General features: G+C 37.8%; 1 protein-coding gene across 4 annotated transcripts in view; it reads right to left on the bottom strand.

Annotated features, from left to right (window-relative positions):
* Positions 1-17,456, bottom strand: part of SLC35F5 (solute carrier family 35 member F5) — a 40,006-nt gene that overhangs the window by 7,968 nt on the left and 14,582 nt on the right. For all 4 annotated transcript variants that reach the window (XM_074910385.1, XM_074910386.1, XM_074910389.1 and 1 more), the window contains 9 exons: positions 16,008-16,198; positions 14,286-14,367; positions 13,405-13,492; positions 12,780-12,844; positions 12,305-12,409; positions 11,682-11,841; positions 8,894-8,984; positions 1,505-1,659; positions 940-1,028 (listed from right to left, as the gene is read on the bottom strand). In XM_074910385.1, the coding sequence (XP_074766486.1) occupies positions 947-1,028; positions 1,505-1,659; positions 8,894-8,984; positions 11,682-11,841; positions 12,305-12,409; positions 12,780-12,844; positions 13,405-13,492; positions 14,286-14,367; positions 16,008-16,198 (1,019 nt within the window). In that variant the 3' untranslated portion in view covers positions 940-946. The remainder of the gene's footprint in view (positions 1-939; positions 1,029-1,504; positions 1,660-8,893; positions 8,985-11,681; positions 11,842-12,304; positions 12,410-12,779; positions 12,845-13,404; positions 13,493-14,285; positions 14,368-16,007; positions 16,199-17,456) is intronic.

The raw sequence follows: 17,456 nt of genomic DNA on the forward strand, positions 1-17,456 counted from the left end.
TATCAGGGCTACAACATACTTAAAGATTACCAAAAAGGAATCACCATATGTATTTGTTTCCATCTTATTAATAAAGGAAATAACTTGTGTGTCTTAAGCTTAAGACTGTACAATTACTGTTTTGGTTATAATATTTTTAATTTCATTATTAGATTTAAGCAACATTAAAAAATACAAATATACTTCTCATCATGCATGTAATTTATGCAATTCTGCATACATTATTTAAAAACTAAAGCCCTGAAGCGTAGGGCTAAGAAAGTCCTAACCTATGTCTATCTTTTTGCTCCAAGACAGTATCAACAAACCATGTAATGTTCCTCATAGTCATTTGTGTAACCTCCTCTTAGGGAGGGATCTTTTTCAAACTCCCTAGCTATTCTACTCTAGTTTCCCTATCCTTATCATATGAATATTTTCCCTCATATTTAATACAATTTAACAACTTAATCCTTGTCAACCGCAGACACAAGGACTCCTTCCTATTTTCTGCATCCATAATGATAAAAGTCTGGTCATGTCCTCTGAACTTCCTTACACAGTCAATGTTCTTCATGAACTGCAGTAGACCAAACTGAGACCTCAACAGCATTAAAGAGAGTGAAATGATTACTTCAGATCTCTTTCACAGTATTATACACACCAAGAAGCTGTATGCCTCTTCTAGTTTACTGACTCATGTCCAATTTTTGATGAATGTTGTAATACTCTTAAGTAAAAAACTAGTTTACATTTCAAAACCATTGACCAAGAATTGTATCAAGGTAAGAATAATGCTTGGTAACAATATCTTTGAAGATACCTTTCAAAACTCTATCCATCAATACGGAATAAGATTAACTGTATGGTCTGTAAGAATGTATGCTTATATAACACAAATGTCATCACGAAAACCACTGATCTCCTTTCTCTGTATTGTTTGAAGTTTACTAAGCATACCTTTTGTCTATGAACAGCAACTCTCTCCATCTTGTGAAACACTATGCATAGGAATGAGACTTTCACACTGCTCACTTTCTTCTGGCATTCTAAAAAGAAACAAATTAATCTATTTAAAGTTCTACAGTAATACTGAATTGCTTGTTATGAAGCCAATACAAGTACTAAGTATGCTAGTTGTTTGAACTTCAGCCATTAAAAACACACAAAGAACCCTTTAACTTCATAAAGTATACTCCTTTGCACAATTTTCACTACATGTTCTGGGTACAGCAACTATCATAAAGGCATAAAGGGAAAAAAACCAAAAAACAAAAAACACCAAAGAAAACTGACAGCCACTAGGAAATTTCTTTTAAAAGGGAAACAGACTTCACATCTTTCCATTTTATGAACATTACATAGGTTAATAAATGGATTAGCAACTACTACTATTAAGAAATTAGTACACCTGAATATAAAATTAAATGAAAATACATATAGTATTAGTATTGTGGCTTATAAAAAAGTATAGGATATTGGAAAGGCTGAAGAGAGATAAGATTATACTTTGTGACTGCCCTACCTCTGAATTCGATGTTTTCTACAAATAAAGGCAAAAATTCTTCTGATTCCCACCATCACTGGATCCCAGTTGTTATAGTGACATAATAGAGTTGCAATGAAAAAAGAAAAAAATACAGGAACTGCCCCTGCAAAAAATAACCAGGAAAACTGCACCTGGAATTAAAACACAAATATCATTCACTCAAGGATAGGAAAAAAAAACCCCAACAAAGTGGCATACGGTATATTTGTAATACTTATTTTAAGTCTGAGATTTAGTAAGTTTTAGTTCTTTCAAATTGGGTAAAATATTACAAATATTTTTGTAAGTTATTTGCTACAATCTCTATAGCCAGTACTACTTCTAATAAATTAATAAACTTTCTTCATTGATCAGTTCTTTACAGTGGAACACACTGTTTGTGCTGTGGCATGCACAAAGACTGCTATTTCCAAATAGTCTCATTTTTAGGTTTTAGCTGTCTTGACTGCTACCAATGAGAAAGTCCTCTAGACACTTCAAAAATTCTGAATAAGAAATCTCACCTGAAAGATCTGTGCACCTGTCTATTCACTATAAATATACTGTCACTGAATAGTAACTGCTGAAATCAATGCACACAGAAAGACTATGCTACGGGAAACTTAACAATAATTCTCATTTAAAAAATGGCAGAGCCCATTATTTGCCCAATCTAAACTAAATTCTACTTGTATTTATCCTACTACTTATATCCATCTACCACCACACTCAGAAGTGATTAATCTGAGATGGTTTAAAACTTAAAATCATAAAGGTCAGAGAAAACCAAGGGTGCAAGAACAAGAACGTCTCTGACAGACTTTCCAGACTAACAGAGCAATGAGCCGGGAGCACGGCTCCCCCTCGTGGAGAAAAATTCCAAAGTTGAAGACTTTGGAGAAAAAAAGGTAAGAGTGGTACCCAGCATGGATGTTCACTCTCAAAAAAATCTAATAAACTTCAAGTGTTAGAGCCTTACATTATTCCTTACTGATTTCAAACAGAAATTCATAAACACATCAGCTACCAAAAGGAGTATTTCAATAGCTGATAAAAATTTCGTTGCAATTTCTTAAGATTCAGGTTTATCTCAGATTGTTACAGAGTAACAAAGACTCAGAAAGTTAGTAATTATATATTTGTATAGTTACCACACCATTTGACTGTTGTACGAAGACAGCATATATTCATATTTTAATCTTTACATTATTAGCCATGCTAGGGGCATTCTTATGTAGGTTCCTTTTAAGAAAATGGAAATGTGATATAAAGACAAGGCTGGCCAGAAGCACCAACTGAAAGTCTTGAAGTTGGAAGCTTAAACTTCCATAAACCTTACTTAGACACCAGAGACTTCAGTGAGCATAGGGCTTGGCTCAGGATCTTTTGATGTCTGTACAGCAGAGGCATACTTGCACAAATCATAGAATATCAGGTTGGAAGGGACCGCAAGGATCATCTGGTCCAACCTTCCTTGGCAAAAGCACAGCCTAGACAAGGTGGCCCAGCACCCTTCCAGCTGAATCTGAAAAGTGTCCAGTGTTGGGGAATCCACCCCTTCCCTGGGGAGATTATCCCAGTGGCTGATTGTTCTCATTGTGGAAAATTTCCTCTTGTGTCCAGTCAGAATCTCCCCAGGAGTAACCTGTGCCCATTACCCCTCATCTTTTCCATGTGACTCCCTGTACAAAGGGAGTCTCCATCTTCTTTGTACCCGCCCTTTAAATACTGGAACACGGTGATAAGGTCTCCCCAAGCCGTCTCCTCTCAAGGCTGAACAAACCCAGTTCTCTCAGCCTTTCCTCCCACGGCTGCCCAGTCCCTTGATCATCTTTGCGGCCCTTCTCTGGGCCTTCTCCAGCCCATCCACATCTTTTTTGTATAGCAGGACCAAAACTGAACACAGGATGCCAGGTGGGGCCTGACAAGGGCTGAGTAGTAGAGCGGGACAATGACTTTCTCTCTGCTGGGGATGCCCTTGCTGATGCAGCCCAGCACCCCGTTGGCTTTCTTTGCCGCAGCAGCAGCAGCAGCACTGTTCTCGTACTGAGCTTGTTGTCCACCAGGACCCCCAGGTCCTTTCACAGAGCTGCTCCCCAGCCGGGTAGATCCCAGCCTGTGCTGCGTTCCTGGATTATGTTTCCCCAGGTGCAAGACTTTACACTTCTCCTTGTGAACTTCATGAGGTTCTTGTTATCGCCCTCTTCCAGCCTATCCAGGTGTCCCTGCAGGGTGCCTCTCCCTTCCGCAGCGTCCCCCTCCCCACCCAGTTTGGTATCATCAGCAAACTTCATCGGGGTACGCGTGATGCCATCATCCAGGTCACTTATGAAGAGATTAAACAGCATTGGGCCCAACACCGATCCCTGGGGGACCCCACGTGTGACAGGTTGGAAAAGGAGCTATTTCCCACCACCCTCTGGGTGTGGTCTGTCCACCAGCTCCCCACCCACCGCACAGACCCCTTGTCTAGACCATAACGCATCAGCTTCTCTAGGAGGAGCATGTGGGGAACAATATTGAAAGCCTTGGAGAAATGCTGGCAATGTCCACCACTTGCCCCACATCAACCAAGCAGGTTACTTAGTACACTTGTACAAACAACCACAAAATCTATAGGAGTTTGCCTTTAATTAGGGTCACTCATTTGTGCTTCTAATACTAGTAATTTCTTTTTTAAAAAAAAGAGATGTAACTTGCCCTTGTGTTACCAACATCAGCTGAAAGTCATCCAACAGGGACATAAAGATATTTCTGCCATTTTAAATGCCTCAATATTGCATGAGTACATGAAGAATTAAAATTAATTTTAAAGATCTGGACTCCGTTTACTCAGATTAAATAGCCTAGAGATGATGTTCTTTACTGAGAATTAGAAAAGGTTATTCCATCTTTCAATGTATTCCAAACAGAAGACAACTTAAGCTTTTTATATACTGATATATGTAACTATACATATCACAAATCTCTAAAAATGTACTTGTACACACACACATATAAAACATGCACAGATGCACACTTATAAACATACAAAATTCTTATTTTTTGCTACCAGTATTATCTCACACATAAACCTAATTCCATCTCACTAAATGAATTTTTGGGGGAGAAGTCTACAGAGATTTGTTTTCCTTGTCTCCTTAATAGCTATCATTAGTTATTTATTTTCTTGCTACAATTTATGTCCCAAGTGTATACTGCAGATACTTTAACAGCAACACAAACACAGTTATCTTACCAATGAATGTTTTATTATTGTTGGAATCACTGCAAGGTTTTGCTGTATTTCCATGCTGAAATATTCATCTAATGCTAATATGAAACATACTGTATCTCACATGTTCGTTACACATGTATCGATTCAGGGTCTGACTTTCATTTTATTTTGCAATGAATTTCTTTTTTTATTTTTATCCTTTTATTTTTCCACTTTATTTTCCAAAATCCACACTGACATTAATTAAACTGAAATAAAAGTTGTGCAGGTTTCCCCCCTGCCCCATTTTTACATGCCTGCCAGAAAATTTCAGGAGTCAAAATGTTCTCATTAGAACTTACACTTTGCTTATGAAAACACTGAGCAGTAAAGCTTCTTTTTGGCAGGAACATTTGAAGTGCAAAACTTGACTAATTTCTTGTATGTAAGTCAGTCTCGTACACATAAATACACGCCTCAAAAGAAAAACTCAAATGTAATGATTGAAAACAAGTCATAAATTGAACCACCACAGATAATCCACAAACTCCACTTGCTTCAGGGAAATCACTACTCACAGAATCACAGAATTGTCTAGGTTGGAAAAGATCCTGAAGATCATCCAGTCCAACCATTGACCTAGCACTGACAGTTCCCAACTACACCAGATCCCTCAGCTCTAAGTTGACCCGACTCTTAAACCCCTCCAGGGATGGGGACTCCACCACCTCCCTGGGCAGCCCGTTCCAACGCCCAACAACCCCTTCTGTAAAGAAATGCTTCCTAATATCCAGTGTAAACCTTCCCGGGCACAACTTGAGGCTATTACCTCTTGTCCTATCACTTACGACTTTGTTCGAGAGGCTCATCCCCAGCTCTCTGCACCCTCCTTTCAGGGAGCTGTAGAGGGCGATGAGGTCTCCCCTCAGCCTCCTCTTCTCCAGACTAAACCCCCCCAGTTCCCTCAGCCGCCCCCCGTACGACCTGTGCTCCAGACCCTGCACCAGCTTCATTGCCCTTCTCTGGACACGCTCGAGTCATTCAATGGCCTTTTTGTAGTGAGGGGCCCAAAACTGAACCCAGACATCGAGGTGCGGCCTCACCAGTGCCGAGCACATGGGTAAGATCCCTTCCCTGTCCCTGCTGGCCACGCTATTGCTGACACAAGCCAGGATGCCATTGGCCTTCTTGCCCACCTGGGCACACTGCTGGCTCCTGTTCAGCCGGCTGTCAATCACCCCCCCAGGTCCCTCTCTGACTGGCAGCTCTCCAGCCACTCCTCCCCAAGCCTGTAGCGCTGCTGGGGGTTGTTGTGGCCCAAGGGCAGCCCCTGGCATTTGCCCTTATGGAAACTCCCCCAGCTGGCCTCAGCCCATGGCTCCAGCCTGCCCAGGTCTCTCTGCAGAGCCTCCCTACCCTCGAGCAGATCAACACCCCCACTCAACTTGGGGTCATCTGCAAACTTACCGAGGGGCACTCGATCCCCTTGTCTAGATAATCAATAAAGATGTTAAACAGGAGTGGCCCCAACACCCAGCCCCGGGGGACACCACTCGTGAGTGGCCACCAACTGGATTTAACTCCATTCACCACCACTCTTTGGGCCCGGCCATCCAGCCAGTTTTTTACCCAGCAAAGTGTGTGCCCATCCAAGCCTTGAGCAGCCAGTTTCACTGGGAGAATGCTGTGGGCAACAGTGTCAGAGGCCTTACTAAAGTCAAGGTAAACAACATCCACAGCCTTTCCCTCATCCAATAAGCAGGTCGCCCTGTCATAGAAGGAGATCAGGTTTGTCAGGCAGGACCTGCCTTTCATAAACCCATGCTGACTGGGCCTAATCACCTGGTTGTCCCGCATGTGTTGTGTGATGGCACTCAGGATGAGCTGCTCCATCAGCTTCCTGGGCACCGAAGTCAAGCTGACAGGCCTGTAATTTCCGGGATCATCCTTCCGACCCTTCTTATAGATGGGCGTCACATTGGCCAATTTCCAATCAGTTGGGACCTCCCCGGTCAGCCAGGACTGCTGGTAAATGATGGAAAGCGGCTTGGCGAGCACCCCAGCCAGCTCCTTCAGCACCCTCGGGTGTATCCCATCTGGTCCCATAGACTTGTGTATGTCTATGAGATGCAGCAGGTCACTGACTGTCTCCTCCTGGAATGTGGAGGGGTCGTTCTCCCAGTCTCTGTCTTCTGGCTGAGGAGGCTGGATTCCCTCAATACAACTAGTCTTGCTATTACAGACTGAGGCAAAGAAGGCATTAAGCACCTCAGCCTTTTCCTCATCACTTGTTACCATGTTTCCTCCTGCATCTAGCAGGGGATGGAAGCTGTCCTTGGTCTTTCGTCTGCTGCTAACATACTTATAGAAACATTTCTTGTTGTCCTTGATTGCTGAAGCCAGATTAATTTCCAGCTGAGCATTAGACCTCCTGATTTTTGCCCTGCATAGCCTCACAGCATGCTGTGATTAGAATGCTCAGTTTAAGTTATGGTCCAGGCACAGTCAGGATTTTTCTCTTCTCACACTCTCACATTTCTGTTTGCACAGAGCTTACAAACTAAACATAACTGCATTTGCTACAAGACTCAAAAGAATATCAAAGCAGTGTATGCAGCAGCAACTGGCAGAGCAAGACCACCAGATTTCAAAATTTCCAAGTACTATTGTGTAGTTAGTTTCAAGTTTGGTCAGTTTTCCCCATTTTTATTGATATCATTTTCATCTAAACGATTACACAACTAAACTGCTTCCTAAATCACATAAAGATTTATCATCTCAGTAAAGAACGTATTTCAGCAACAAACTGTATTTAGGCCAAGGTGCTCAAATGCTGACTAATTCACTATTTTCAGCCCAGAAAACACATCATCTGGCACATAATTTTACTTTCTGCTTTCTAAAAAACTCCTGCAGCCTCTCCATGACACGTGACTATAAGCACTTTTAACATCAGTGAAATACAGGTGTCACCAATGGTCAACATGCACACAAGCATGTGATGGGAAATGTTTACTTTAGCCACGTGACAAATACACCTGTGTCTACACTGAGAGGCACCAAAAGGCACAGCCATAATGGACTATGTGGGGATGCCCTGCCAAAAAAGAAGGGCATTATCACTGTCAGAAAAATTAAGCTTGCTTTAACAACAGATGAATTATAAAATCAGGTTGAAAGCTATTTCAAAGAGTTAAAGAGTTGGTTTAACTTTCAGACTAAAATTTTAGCAGTAGGTATTATTTAAATCCTAAATAAAGAGCGGAAACAAATGATCCTGCCTTCAGGAAATAAAAACAGTTATGTGACCTCAATTTAAATAAAAAAATAAAAAAATTAAAAAAAAAACAATAACTGCATGCTTGCAGTATATGCTAAATAATCATTATTCACATGAAATTAAGAATTTTATATTCTATTCCCTGCCACTGATTAAATACTAAATTCAGATATTCCAAGTTAAAGTTCATTGTGGTGGGTTGACCTTAGCTGGATGCCATAATTAAATATTTAAAACTGAGAATTCTACCCTACCAGCATGAAAAGTATCTATACAGTTTGAAGAGTAATATAAACTAGCCCCATATAGTTTCTATTCTAAACTCATATTATCAAGATAGTTTTCTTTCTTTACATGCAAGGTTTTTTCTAGCTATCACCTCAGTATCGGTGAAACTATACTAACTTAAAGGAGGACAATTAAATGGAAGCCTAAGGTCCAAATCAATCTAATACCATACCACCAAGCCTTGTCGCTGCTACACTGCTTTGTGGTAAACCTGCAGATTTTTGGTTTTATCATTAACTGAATATTTTCAAGATAGGCAGTCCATAAGAATTCTATCATTGTAAAGGCATTACTTTAAGATGTGCTGTACTTGCAGTTGTTCTTTAATTCTGAAAAAGTGCCTGCTCAACCTAAAGCATTTGACCAGGCATTGCTCATGACTTTGGGTACTTTTCACACAAGCTGCCTCTTCATCAAATATACTTAAGTGTGCAAGTGCACTCTTTCAAGTGTAAAACGACAGTAACTGTCATTATCAAGAGTATTAATTATGACACAGTTCAACAATTATTGAGAAGTGACAGAAGTAAATACTGCTCATTGTATACATTGTTAAAAATAACACTGCCATTTAATTCAAAGAAATTACGTTAATAATGCTCAAGACTTAGTAGTACATTACCTTTTGCATGCACATGTCAGCTATTATGGACAGAGGTATTGTAAGGCTTAGCGCAAGTGTGCCTATCAGTGATGAGGTAAGAAAGCAGCCCCTAAAAGATAAAAAAAATGATAAAAAATAATAAAGAGGTCTTATCTAAAAGTTAAAAGAGAACTAAAGTAATACATCAAACTGCTGAAAACATTTGATCAAGCTTAACTGTTAGGCATCATTGGGTTTAGTAATAAAAAACCTGAGATATCCACACTCCATCATAAATCTGTAAAACTTCATAAAGTTCTTAACTAGACTATTGACACCTTCTAGAGTGAAGTTTAATTCCCATCAAACCTTTTAAGATGATGGAAAATTCACTACTTCCCATGTAGAGACTCTACCTAGAAAAATCTGCATTTTGTTTCCATTTTGAAACAGTTTAATACCCGCTTACAGCGATTAAATCTGTTTTGACCCAGTCTGGTTAATTAAAAAAGAAAGATTACTGATGTCCAGAAATCCTACCCAAAACCAGAAATATATTTTACAAATAGACAAATTCTTGAATTAGCAGACCCTGTTTTTTAAATTTCACTCTAAAATACACCCTTAAAATCATACCTCGGAGTCTCAGTAAGAGTTCTCCGCATTCTACAAGTGATCTCATCAAATTTCCTAAGCATTAGACTTCCTGAACACAGTACCAGCTATGCTTTTTTGTGGAACTGAAATCAGTCCTGCACACAACTAATTTTAAAGATGGAAAAACCTGTAGTTGCAATTTATGTTAGAATTCTGAAGTTTGTTTTTTACCTACTCAATCTTTATTCTGGTTACTGTAAAAATTAAACAGATGCAGCAGAACAGAATCTGCATTAGTGAAATAAGATTCACTGAAGAAAATGATATTTCAGTTGACCTCACAGAAGTTTGTTAACACCTTTTAAACACAAAGATTTGAACACGCATTTGGAAAACATTGTCTAGAGCATGATGACTGCATGCGTGTATTTCTCTAGTTAAACTACAGGAGTACTCCCAGACAAAGCCATTAGGTGCTCCCATACAACTAAGTTTCAGCCAAGCAAAAACAACCAGTTTGGATATTTGTAATCACTTTGCATTGTTCTGCATCTTCGAAACACATAAAAATATACACAGATGAGAAAGGAACAGAAAGAAAAGCATTTTAGACACTCTGCATTTCTGCAAACTTCCTCCCCAGTATTGTAAATTCCCTTCTATACCATAATACCTCTGTATCTCTGCACTGACTACTTCTGACTTAGAACCAACCTGTCCACCAGAACACTGTAAATGAATAAACAATACAGAATCTAATGAAAACTTAGCAGCAGGTTTAAAAAAAAATAAATAAATTATGAGTCACATTTACCACTACATTATTTAGTTGGCAGTATGTGGTTGGGTGAAGTACACAAGTAGGTTAAATTATATAATTTACTTCCAAAGAAAGAGTAGAGGACCATAGAAGACAATACAAGGCTCTTGGGACACGAGCCAAGTTTGAATTTTTGGGGGTTTTGGTTTTTTGTTTGTTATTTTACCTATGTTGAAATTGCACTTAACCTTTTTACCAACTCGTACTGAACCGCAGTGTAATCTTATAGGATGGCATTAACATCACAAAAATATTCCATCAATAAACAAATTAAATTACAAAAGAACATATGATGCAATAGATTTATAACTAGAACTGGTGTAAGAGCTTGACAATAAACAAAAAATGTCATGATTAAATTTCCTCAATAACTTTAAACTACATCTGAAAAAAACCCCAGAACACCAAACCCCAGAAAACAGAAAAAAAACCCCACCAAAACAACCCAACAACAGAAAAAAAACCACCCAACACCCCCCCACCCCCCAAATTTTTTTCATGGAATTCCATCCAGATACCTAGATTTTTTGTTGTACTACCGTCACAGAATTTAGGAGCCTAGGATTACAGACATCTCCGTTTCAGAGTAGCTATCCCATAAGGTTTTCCAGTCTCTCTGCTGGAGTTGAGAGGCCAAATGCCAAGGGTTCTCAGGCAAAAGCTCATGAACTGCCACACCTATGCAAAATGTACTGAAACCAGCATCTTCCACTGATCAACTATATGGCATTGGCAGCCTGTCTCTTTCTGGAAACTCTTCCTCAGTGTTTCCAGGAAAACCAGGACTTTTCAACTTGTAAAATTTTCTGTTATACCCCTATTTTAACCTAATGCTGGCCCAGAAGAGACTGAGACCCCCTGAATTCTCTCAAACTGGGAACCCTGACTTAGCAAACAGTTCCCTAATAATATTGTCCTTCTAACAGCTACACAAAGATTTAAATCTGCTCCAGCTTTTGAGCCATTCATCTAGAAGTCTCACGTTCAAGCCTCTGTTGCTGACCTATCCAGACTATCATATAACTAAATTACTAAACAAAAGCTAGGCTAATATATGTACTGTCATATCTTCATGATTAATGTATTCTGATGAGATTTAGCTCATTAAGTCTTTGAAGATTTGAACAAATATGTCAACTATAGAATACTGGATTCTGACTCATACATATCCAAGATGCACAAGGCCTTGGAAACTGAAGAACTTACAACAGAATTTTTAAAGTTAGCTGTTGCTCTTAAAAAGGACATTGTGACATGATGGATGATGTCCTCTAACTCAAACTGCATATAAGGACAGAAGAAAAAAAAAAAAAAAAAAAAGGAAAAAACCTACCTAGACAATTTGACACCTCAACATTTGAGAACACAACACAATTTATGTGAAATATATACAAAGCATGTAGTACGTACCACAGCCAGAGGAACTCTGACAGAACTGTTCCGATAAGGCCATTAATAACAATGCACATCCATATCAGTTTATTGGGAAACTCAAATGCTTCAAACCCCGTATAGTGAAGCAGGAAAAACCCTGGCCACAGCAGCAACAGATTAAACAGCCCTACAAAACCTGAGTATAAAAACAGTATTAAAAAGTTAATCATAATAAATATCCTTCAACATAACTAAAATCTCAGCTATTTTGACAACTTGCATATATAAAAGCAGCAACAAAGCAGTATTTTAAATCTTTCAGAGGAAAGGAATATAAAAAACTTTACCTGAAAGTCACAAACAACAACTACATCAGATATTCACAGATTTGAAATTGAGGAAAAAAAAAAATTTCCAATGAGTCAAAGGGACCGTCTGCATTCCTACAGGTAGTGTTATCATTCATTGTTAAGACTGAACAAGAAACAGTTCACACAACCAGTCTCTAAAGCACTCATAACCACGGGAACAATAGGCTTTCTCTACTTCTTTGGATTTTCTGAGTCCCTTCACCACTCATGTACAGTTCAGTACCCAAAAGCAAACAATGTAATCACACACCGAATTCAAACTTTAAATAGAGCTATTTTTAGTCTTACCAAAGAACATTGGTATGTCAAGTTTATCTTCTCTATCTACTTTCCTTTTTATCATTACTATGTACACTGCATACAGCATTGCTCCTACAAGAGACCAAAGGGAACCTGTAGAGATGAAAAAAACCACTCACTTAAGACATACCAAACATGTTACGCACACTGGGACCAACTCTCCTAAACATCCACCTATTATAAAACTATCAGACATGAATTGTTTATTACATAAGCCATTACTATATGAAAAGCATGGAAAAATGCAGAAAGCTTAAAAATGTAAATATTTTCCCAATTAAACTATATACACAGGGGGGGAAAAATCATCATAAACGTCCAGTTTTGGAACTTGAAACTAAAAAGCCAGATTGTGAAGTCTTACACAAGTGAGAAACATATAGCTTGCTATAGGACCTACAGAGTGTTATGAAAAGATGGTACTCATCACCGCATATTCTAGGATTAAAGAAAAAGCAAATACCTATTGTATCTTTTCCAGCAGATTTCTCAGATCCAGAAAGGTTAACAAGTACCACACCACCAATGCTAGCAAAAAAAAGAAGAAATACAAAACACTAGTTAAACCCAAGAACTTTTTTTACAAAGACAGAAAAAAAAGAGAGAGAAAAATCTGAAAATACATTTCTATCTTTAGGTATTTTTAGTTAATTAAAACCCACTTTCAGAAAAGCCAAAAGGAGTTATCTATTGCTAAGGCCTGATTCAAAGCTAAAAAACAAAGCAAAAAACCCCACTTTTAACTTCCCTGAACATTTAATGAAACAGGCTGACAACACAGAATGTCAGGCCTTTTTCTTTTTCCCATCTATACAAAAATAAAAACCCCACACTTAAACAAGAATATTTCCAACAGAAATGCAATTAATCTGATTTTCTATAGGAGCATGAAATTCAGTGACTGCTCATGATAGGAAGTATTTAAAAAGACTTAATTCACTTGCTTAATTTATCAGTGAAACAAGGGTTTTTTTAAAAAAAGTGAAGCATATCATATATTGTCACAGATACCATAGGTATAGTAGGTATAGCTGTCGTCTCACTGAATCAGGGAGTTTATGACTAAATGTTCCATCCCATTTTCTTACCTTAAAATCACAGCTAGTAATTTGGACAGGGTAAACCTATCTCCACTGTTACTAGGAAAGACTGCAGCTAAGATTAAAGTAAAAAGCCCTGCAAGAGAAATTAAGAAGAATTTATACAATCACTTTGCTACTAGTTTGTTCAGAAAACTGCACAGACATTTTCTTCTTTATATTTCACATATTTTCTTCTTTATATTTCTTTTAACTACTTGATCTTAGCATCCCTAATTTTAATTGGAACTACTATGAAATGAACACCTTATGATGTGAATCCTCAGATGAGCAAACACATGCACAACCTTAAGACAGGCTAGCCATACTAACAAAAGAAACTGCAGTAAGTAAGCCTGAAAAGACAGTGAAAAAATCACATAATTCTGCTTTTAAAACTGATTTTATGAAACAAGGAAAGTTATTCCTCAAAACACAGACTGTAACATAAATACTTTAAAGCTCATATTAGAGCTTTGTATAAAACCTGCAAAGCAAGCGATATGCATAATATTCGGGTTCTTTACCCCCCCATACATTTTTTTAAAAAACCTAATAACTATCGAGAAGACTTTACTTTGAATTGTATCTATTTTGATAAAAAGTTATACCACCTTTCCTTCACATCTATATATCTCTTTAATACACAGAGGTAACCGCAGAAGTACACACACAAACTTGGAAAGCAAAAAGCAGGAGAATCACAAAGATAGCCTAAACCCCTGCAATTACATAGTGAAATTTTTACATGCGCATATTCAATGGCTTTAAGTCTTACTACTCCCCCAAACCCACAGGCAAATCATTACATAAGTCCCTTGTAACCAAAATAAATTTTTATGTTATAAACAGCCCTATAATGCACATCTGGTGGTGTCAATAAAACTTACCAGAGGTTGAAGACAAGATGTTAACTATGGCAACTTGAGTATCTGACAGAGCTTCTTGATAAGAGAAATTTGCTAAGAACCACTAGAGTAAAAGAAAAATAATAATTTTGTGATTATACAGGCAGCAACAACAGAGTTTAAGTTTCACAGTGTAATAAAATCCTACTTACAGAAAAAAAAGAAAACCAACTATTTATCCAAAAATAAAATCAAAACAAGACTTTTACCTCAACGAGATTTCTAATTTCTAGATTTCTATTAAAGTGACAGGTACATTAAAAGACATATGCAAAATTAGAACTGGCCCAAACCAACCACACTCAACTAGTGTTTAACAATGAAATAGCATAATTCAGAAGTTAAAAATATTTAAATAATTAAAGTGACATTGTAACAGCTATTCTGTAGTACCTAAAGGACTTTTAACTTATTTTGCAAGTGCTTCAAGATAACTGCACAAGGGCTGCAAAGACATTTCAGAGACACATGGGACATTAGTCAGCCTAATGAGTCTTTTTCAGAGTACTTAAAATTGGTACATATCTCCACCCTAAAAAGCAAGCATCACTTACATTCAGTACCTCAAAAATATTTTGGAAGGATTCATGTCTGTTAATTCCTCCACAAAGGAATAAAATGGCAAGTGTTTTATCATTTCTTGAGACATCATTAATAAGATCTCAGGTATATCTTCAGGGAAGTTACCACTCTCTACAGGCTTAGGTGGAAATATTTATACAGTCCAAGAAGAAATACATATACATTCCAGGAGTAGCAGCATCCATGAATAGCATAAACAGGATTTGTTTTGAACATGAGGACTCTAACCCAGAAAATCTGCATGTGTATATATACACTCAGACACACAGAATTTTAAATTAATTTTTAAAAAGCTATTTCATCCATCTAAAATCACTAATGAGTGATTTATTATTCTTTCTGCTGTGTGCACGTTCTTTATGTATACACACAGAAAACTGTATTTTCTGGTACACGCATCAAGAGTACTAATTTTTTTTTATTATTAAAGATTTAAAGAGCACTACTTTCTGGGGAAAAGCTGTGGTGGGTCCACATTACATTTAACCTATTCAGCAGTATCAGTGCAACTACTTCTGGAAAAGCTATCATTGATCTGCTCTCTACATTTTTACTGTCTCTCAAATATCATGTCACTGTTGCCTCTCTCTCCGCCTAGAACTGAGGCATGATGCAGAAACACCAGCAACCAACAGATTTGTAAGTAAACCTTGCAGCCCTCAACAGAACTTAAGGACAATTAACTATCTTCTCTTCATGCTGCTGGAGGGCACAATGCCACAGTGAGGCAGAAGATGGCACTCTTCCTGTGATGGCCCAGAAAGAAGTTGTAGTGACATTCACCCATTTCATGCAGTCCCACTGCAGCTATTAACAGCCTGTATTCATGTAATCCCAAGTTTTGCTGTACCAAACATACTCATCACTGGACAACATGGCACAAAAGCATGGCATATCTTACAACTGACCTTACAGTTAAACACACACTCAGGATCTCTTTTTATCACCCTCCCTTTAAGAAGTTGCACTTCATGTCCAGCACATGAGGAAAGTTTTACTTCTTCTAGTATATTTATAAAATGAGGCATAAAGAATACAAGTCATCTCAATACTGTTCCACTATTATTACACAAGTTTTAATTGCATCTATACTTAAGTTTTCTGAAAGAATGGAGCACATACCACAAAGCAAAAGAAAAAGCTAATTTTTGCTACTTGAGTTGCAGTGAGTTTTCCTACAGTTTTTAATATTGATTCCTGCTCCTTAACTGTTGGATATGACATGCGAGACAACTTTGCTTCCAATGCATGGCTCGATGGGAGTTGTCGAATCTCCATAATATTACTGAACCTTACACGAGGCTTTTTGGGAGCTTAAGAAGAAAAGAGAGAAAAAAAAAAAAAAAAAAGCAAAAAAGCTGCATATTATCATTAAACTTTTCAAGCCAACACAACATGCAAATAAAACGATGATGTTCTAATACAGCATTAATTACAATGCTTCACAAATAACAGATTTCTATCCAAATAGAAGACATGCTATTATTTTTATTTATTAAACTAGTATTTTTGCTATTTGATAGGCCATTAAAAAGACAAAGCACAATTACTGCTTTCAATCAGTACAGCTGTCCACCCACAGAAACCAAATTGAAAAGCACCATCCCTCGTCCCTGTCAAAAAGATCCACACAACGTAACAACAAATTTTTAGGTAGAAATTATTCTGTATTGATAAATATTACATATAAGAGTTTCTTTAACAGTCAAGCAGACAAAAACTGCACACAACTCTACCTAATGAAAGGACAGTGTTTCATTCAGAGGATGAGTGTCCAACAGACCTCAAAGCTTAGTAGAGATCATAAGGTCACTTGCTCATTTGAAATCCACCCTCTAACTAATCTTTCAAACCAGGATCAGATTTAATTTATAAGGGTATTGTAGTGTATCATCAGTTTCCTGTGTAGAGAAAACATTACACTCTACATATAAATATTAGCCTAATTCAATATGAAACAATACCTAATTTCCTAAAAAAGGTAAAGGGAAAAGCTACAGCTCAAACCACCCTGAAGTGATTGCTGCATGTTATCACAGGACAGCAGAGCCTACCAAAGTGGTTCTTAGCATGCATCATCTAGAAATTAACAAAGAGACTTTCCCTTTTATAAGCAGGGACTCTTTTGCTGAGGATCAGATAGTTGGATTCTTTGACAGCCAACTTTTCTCTGACTGTCTGGGACAGTTAGGCCTGTTTCAGTTACTATCACAAGATAGTGAGGCTTAAATAAAATCAGAATGCACATAGACTGTTAAAATTCTTACTTTGACTGCTTTGCTCCTGCTCTAAAAAGGACAATAGCTTGTTTTTTCCAGAGGCTGACTCACTGCTGCTGGTCATACAAGCCCAGAAGGAAAGAATCACAAGTACTGAACCCAGCCGGTCCCTTGAGATAAACATAGGCTGGATCTGTAGTGACCAAGAAAGGTAAACTGAACGATAGGCCTATGTTTTCTCTACCTGAAAGTAAACATATAAGACTGCAATTCATGCAATAAGCGATTTAAGAAAGGAGGGAAAAAACAAAGAAAAAAAAAAAAAGAGGAGAAAAAAGAAAAGGCAAGTCCT

Source organism: Athene noctua, chromosome 7 (genome assembly GCF_965140245.1).
Source record: "Athene noctua chromosome 7, bAthNoc1.hap1.1, whole genome shotgun sequence".
In the NCBI taxonomy this organism is placed as follows: Eukaryota; Metazoa; Chordata; class Aves; order Strigiformes; family Strigidae; genus Athene; species Athene noctua.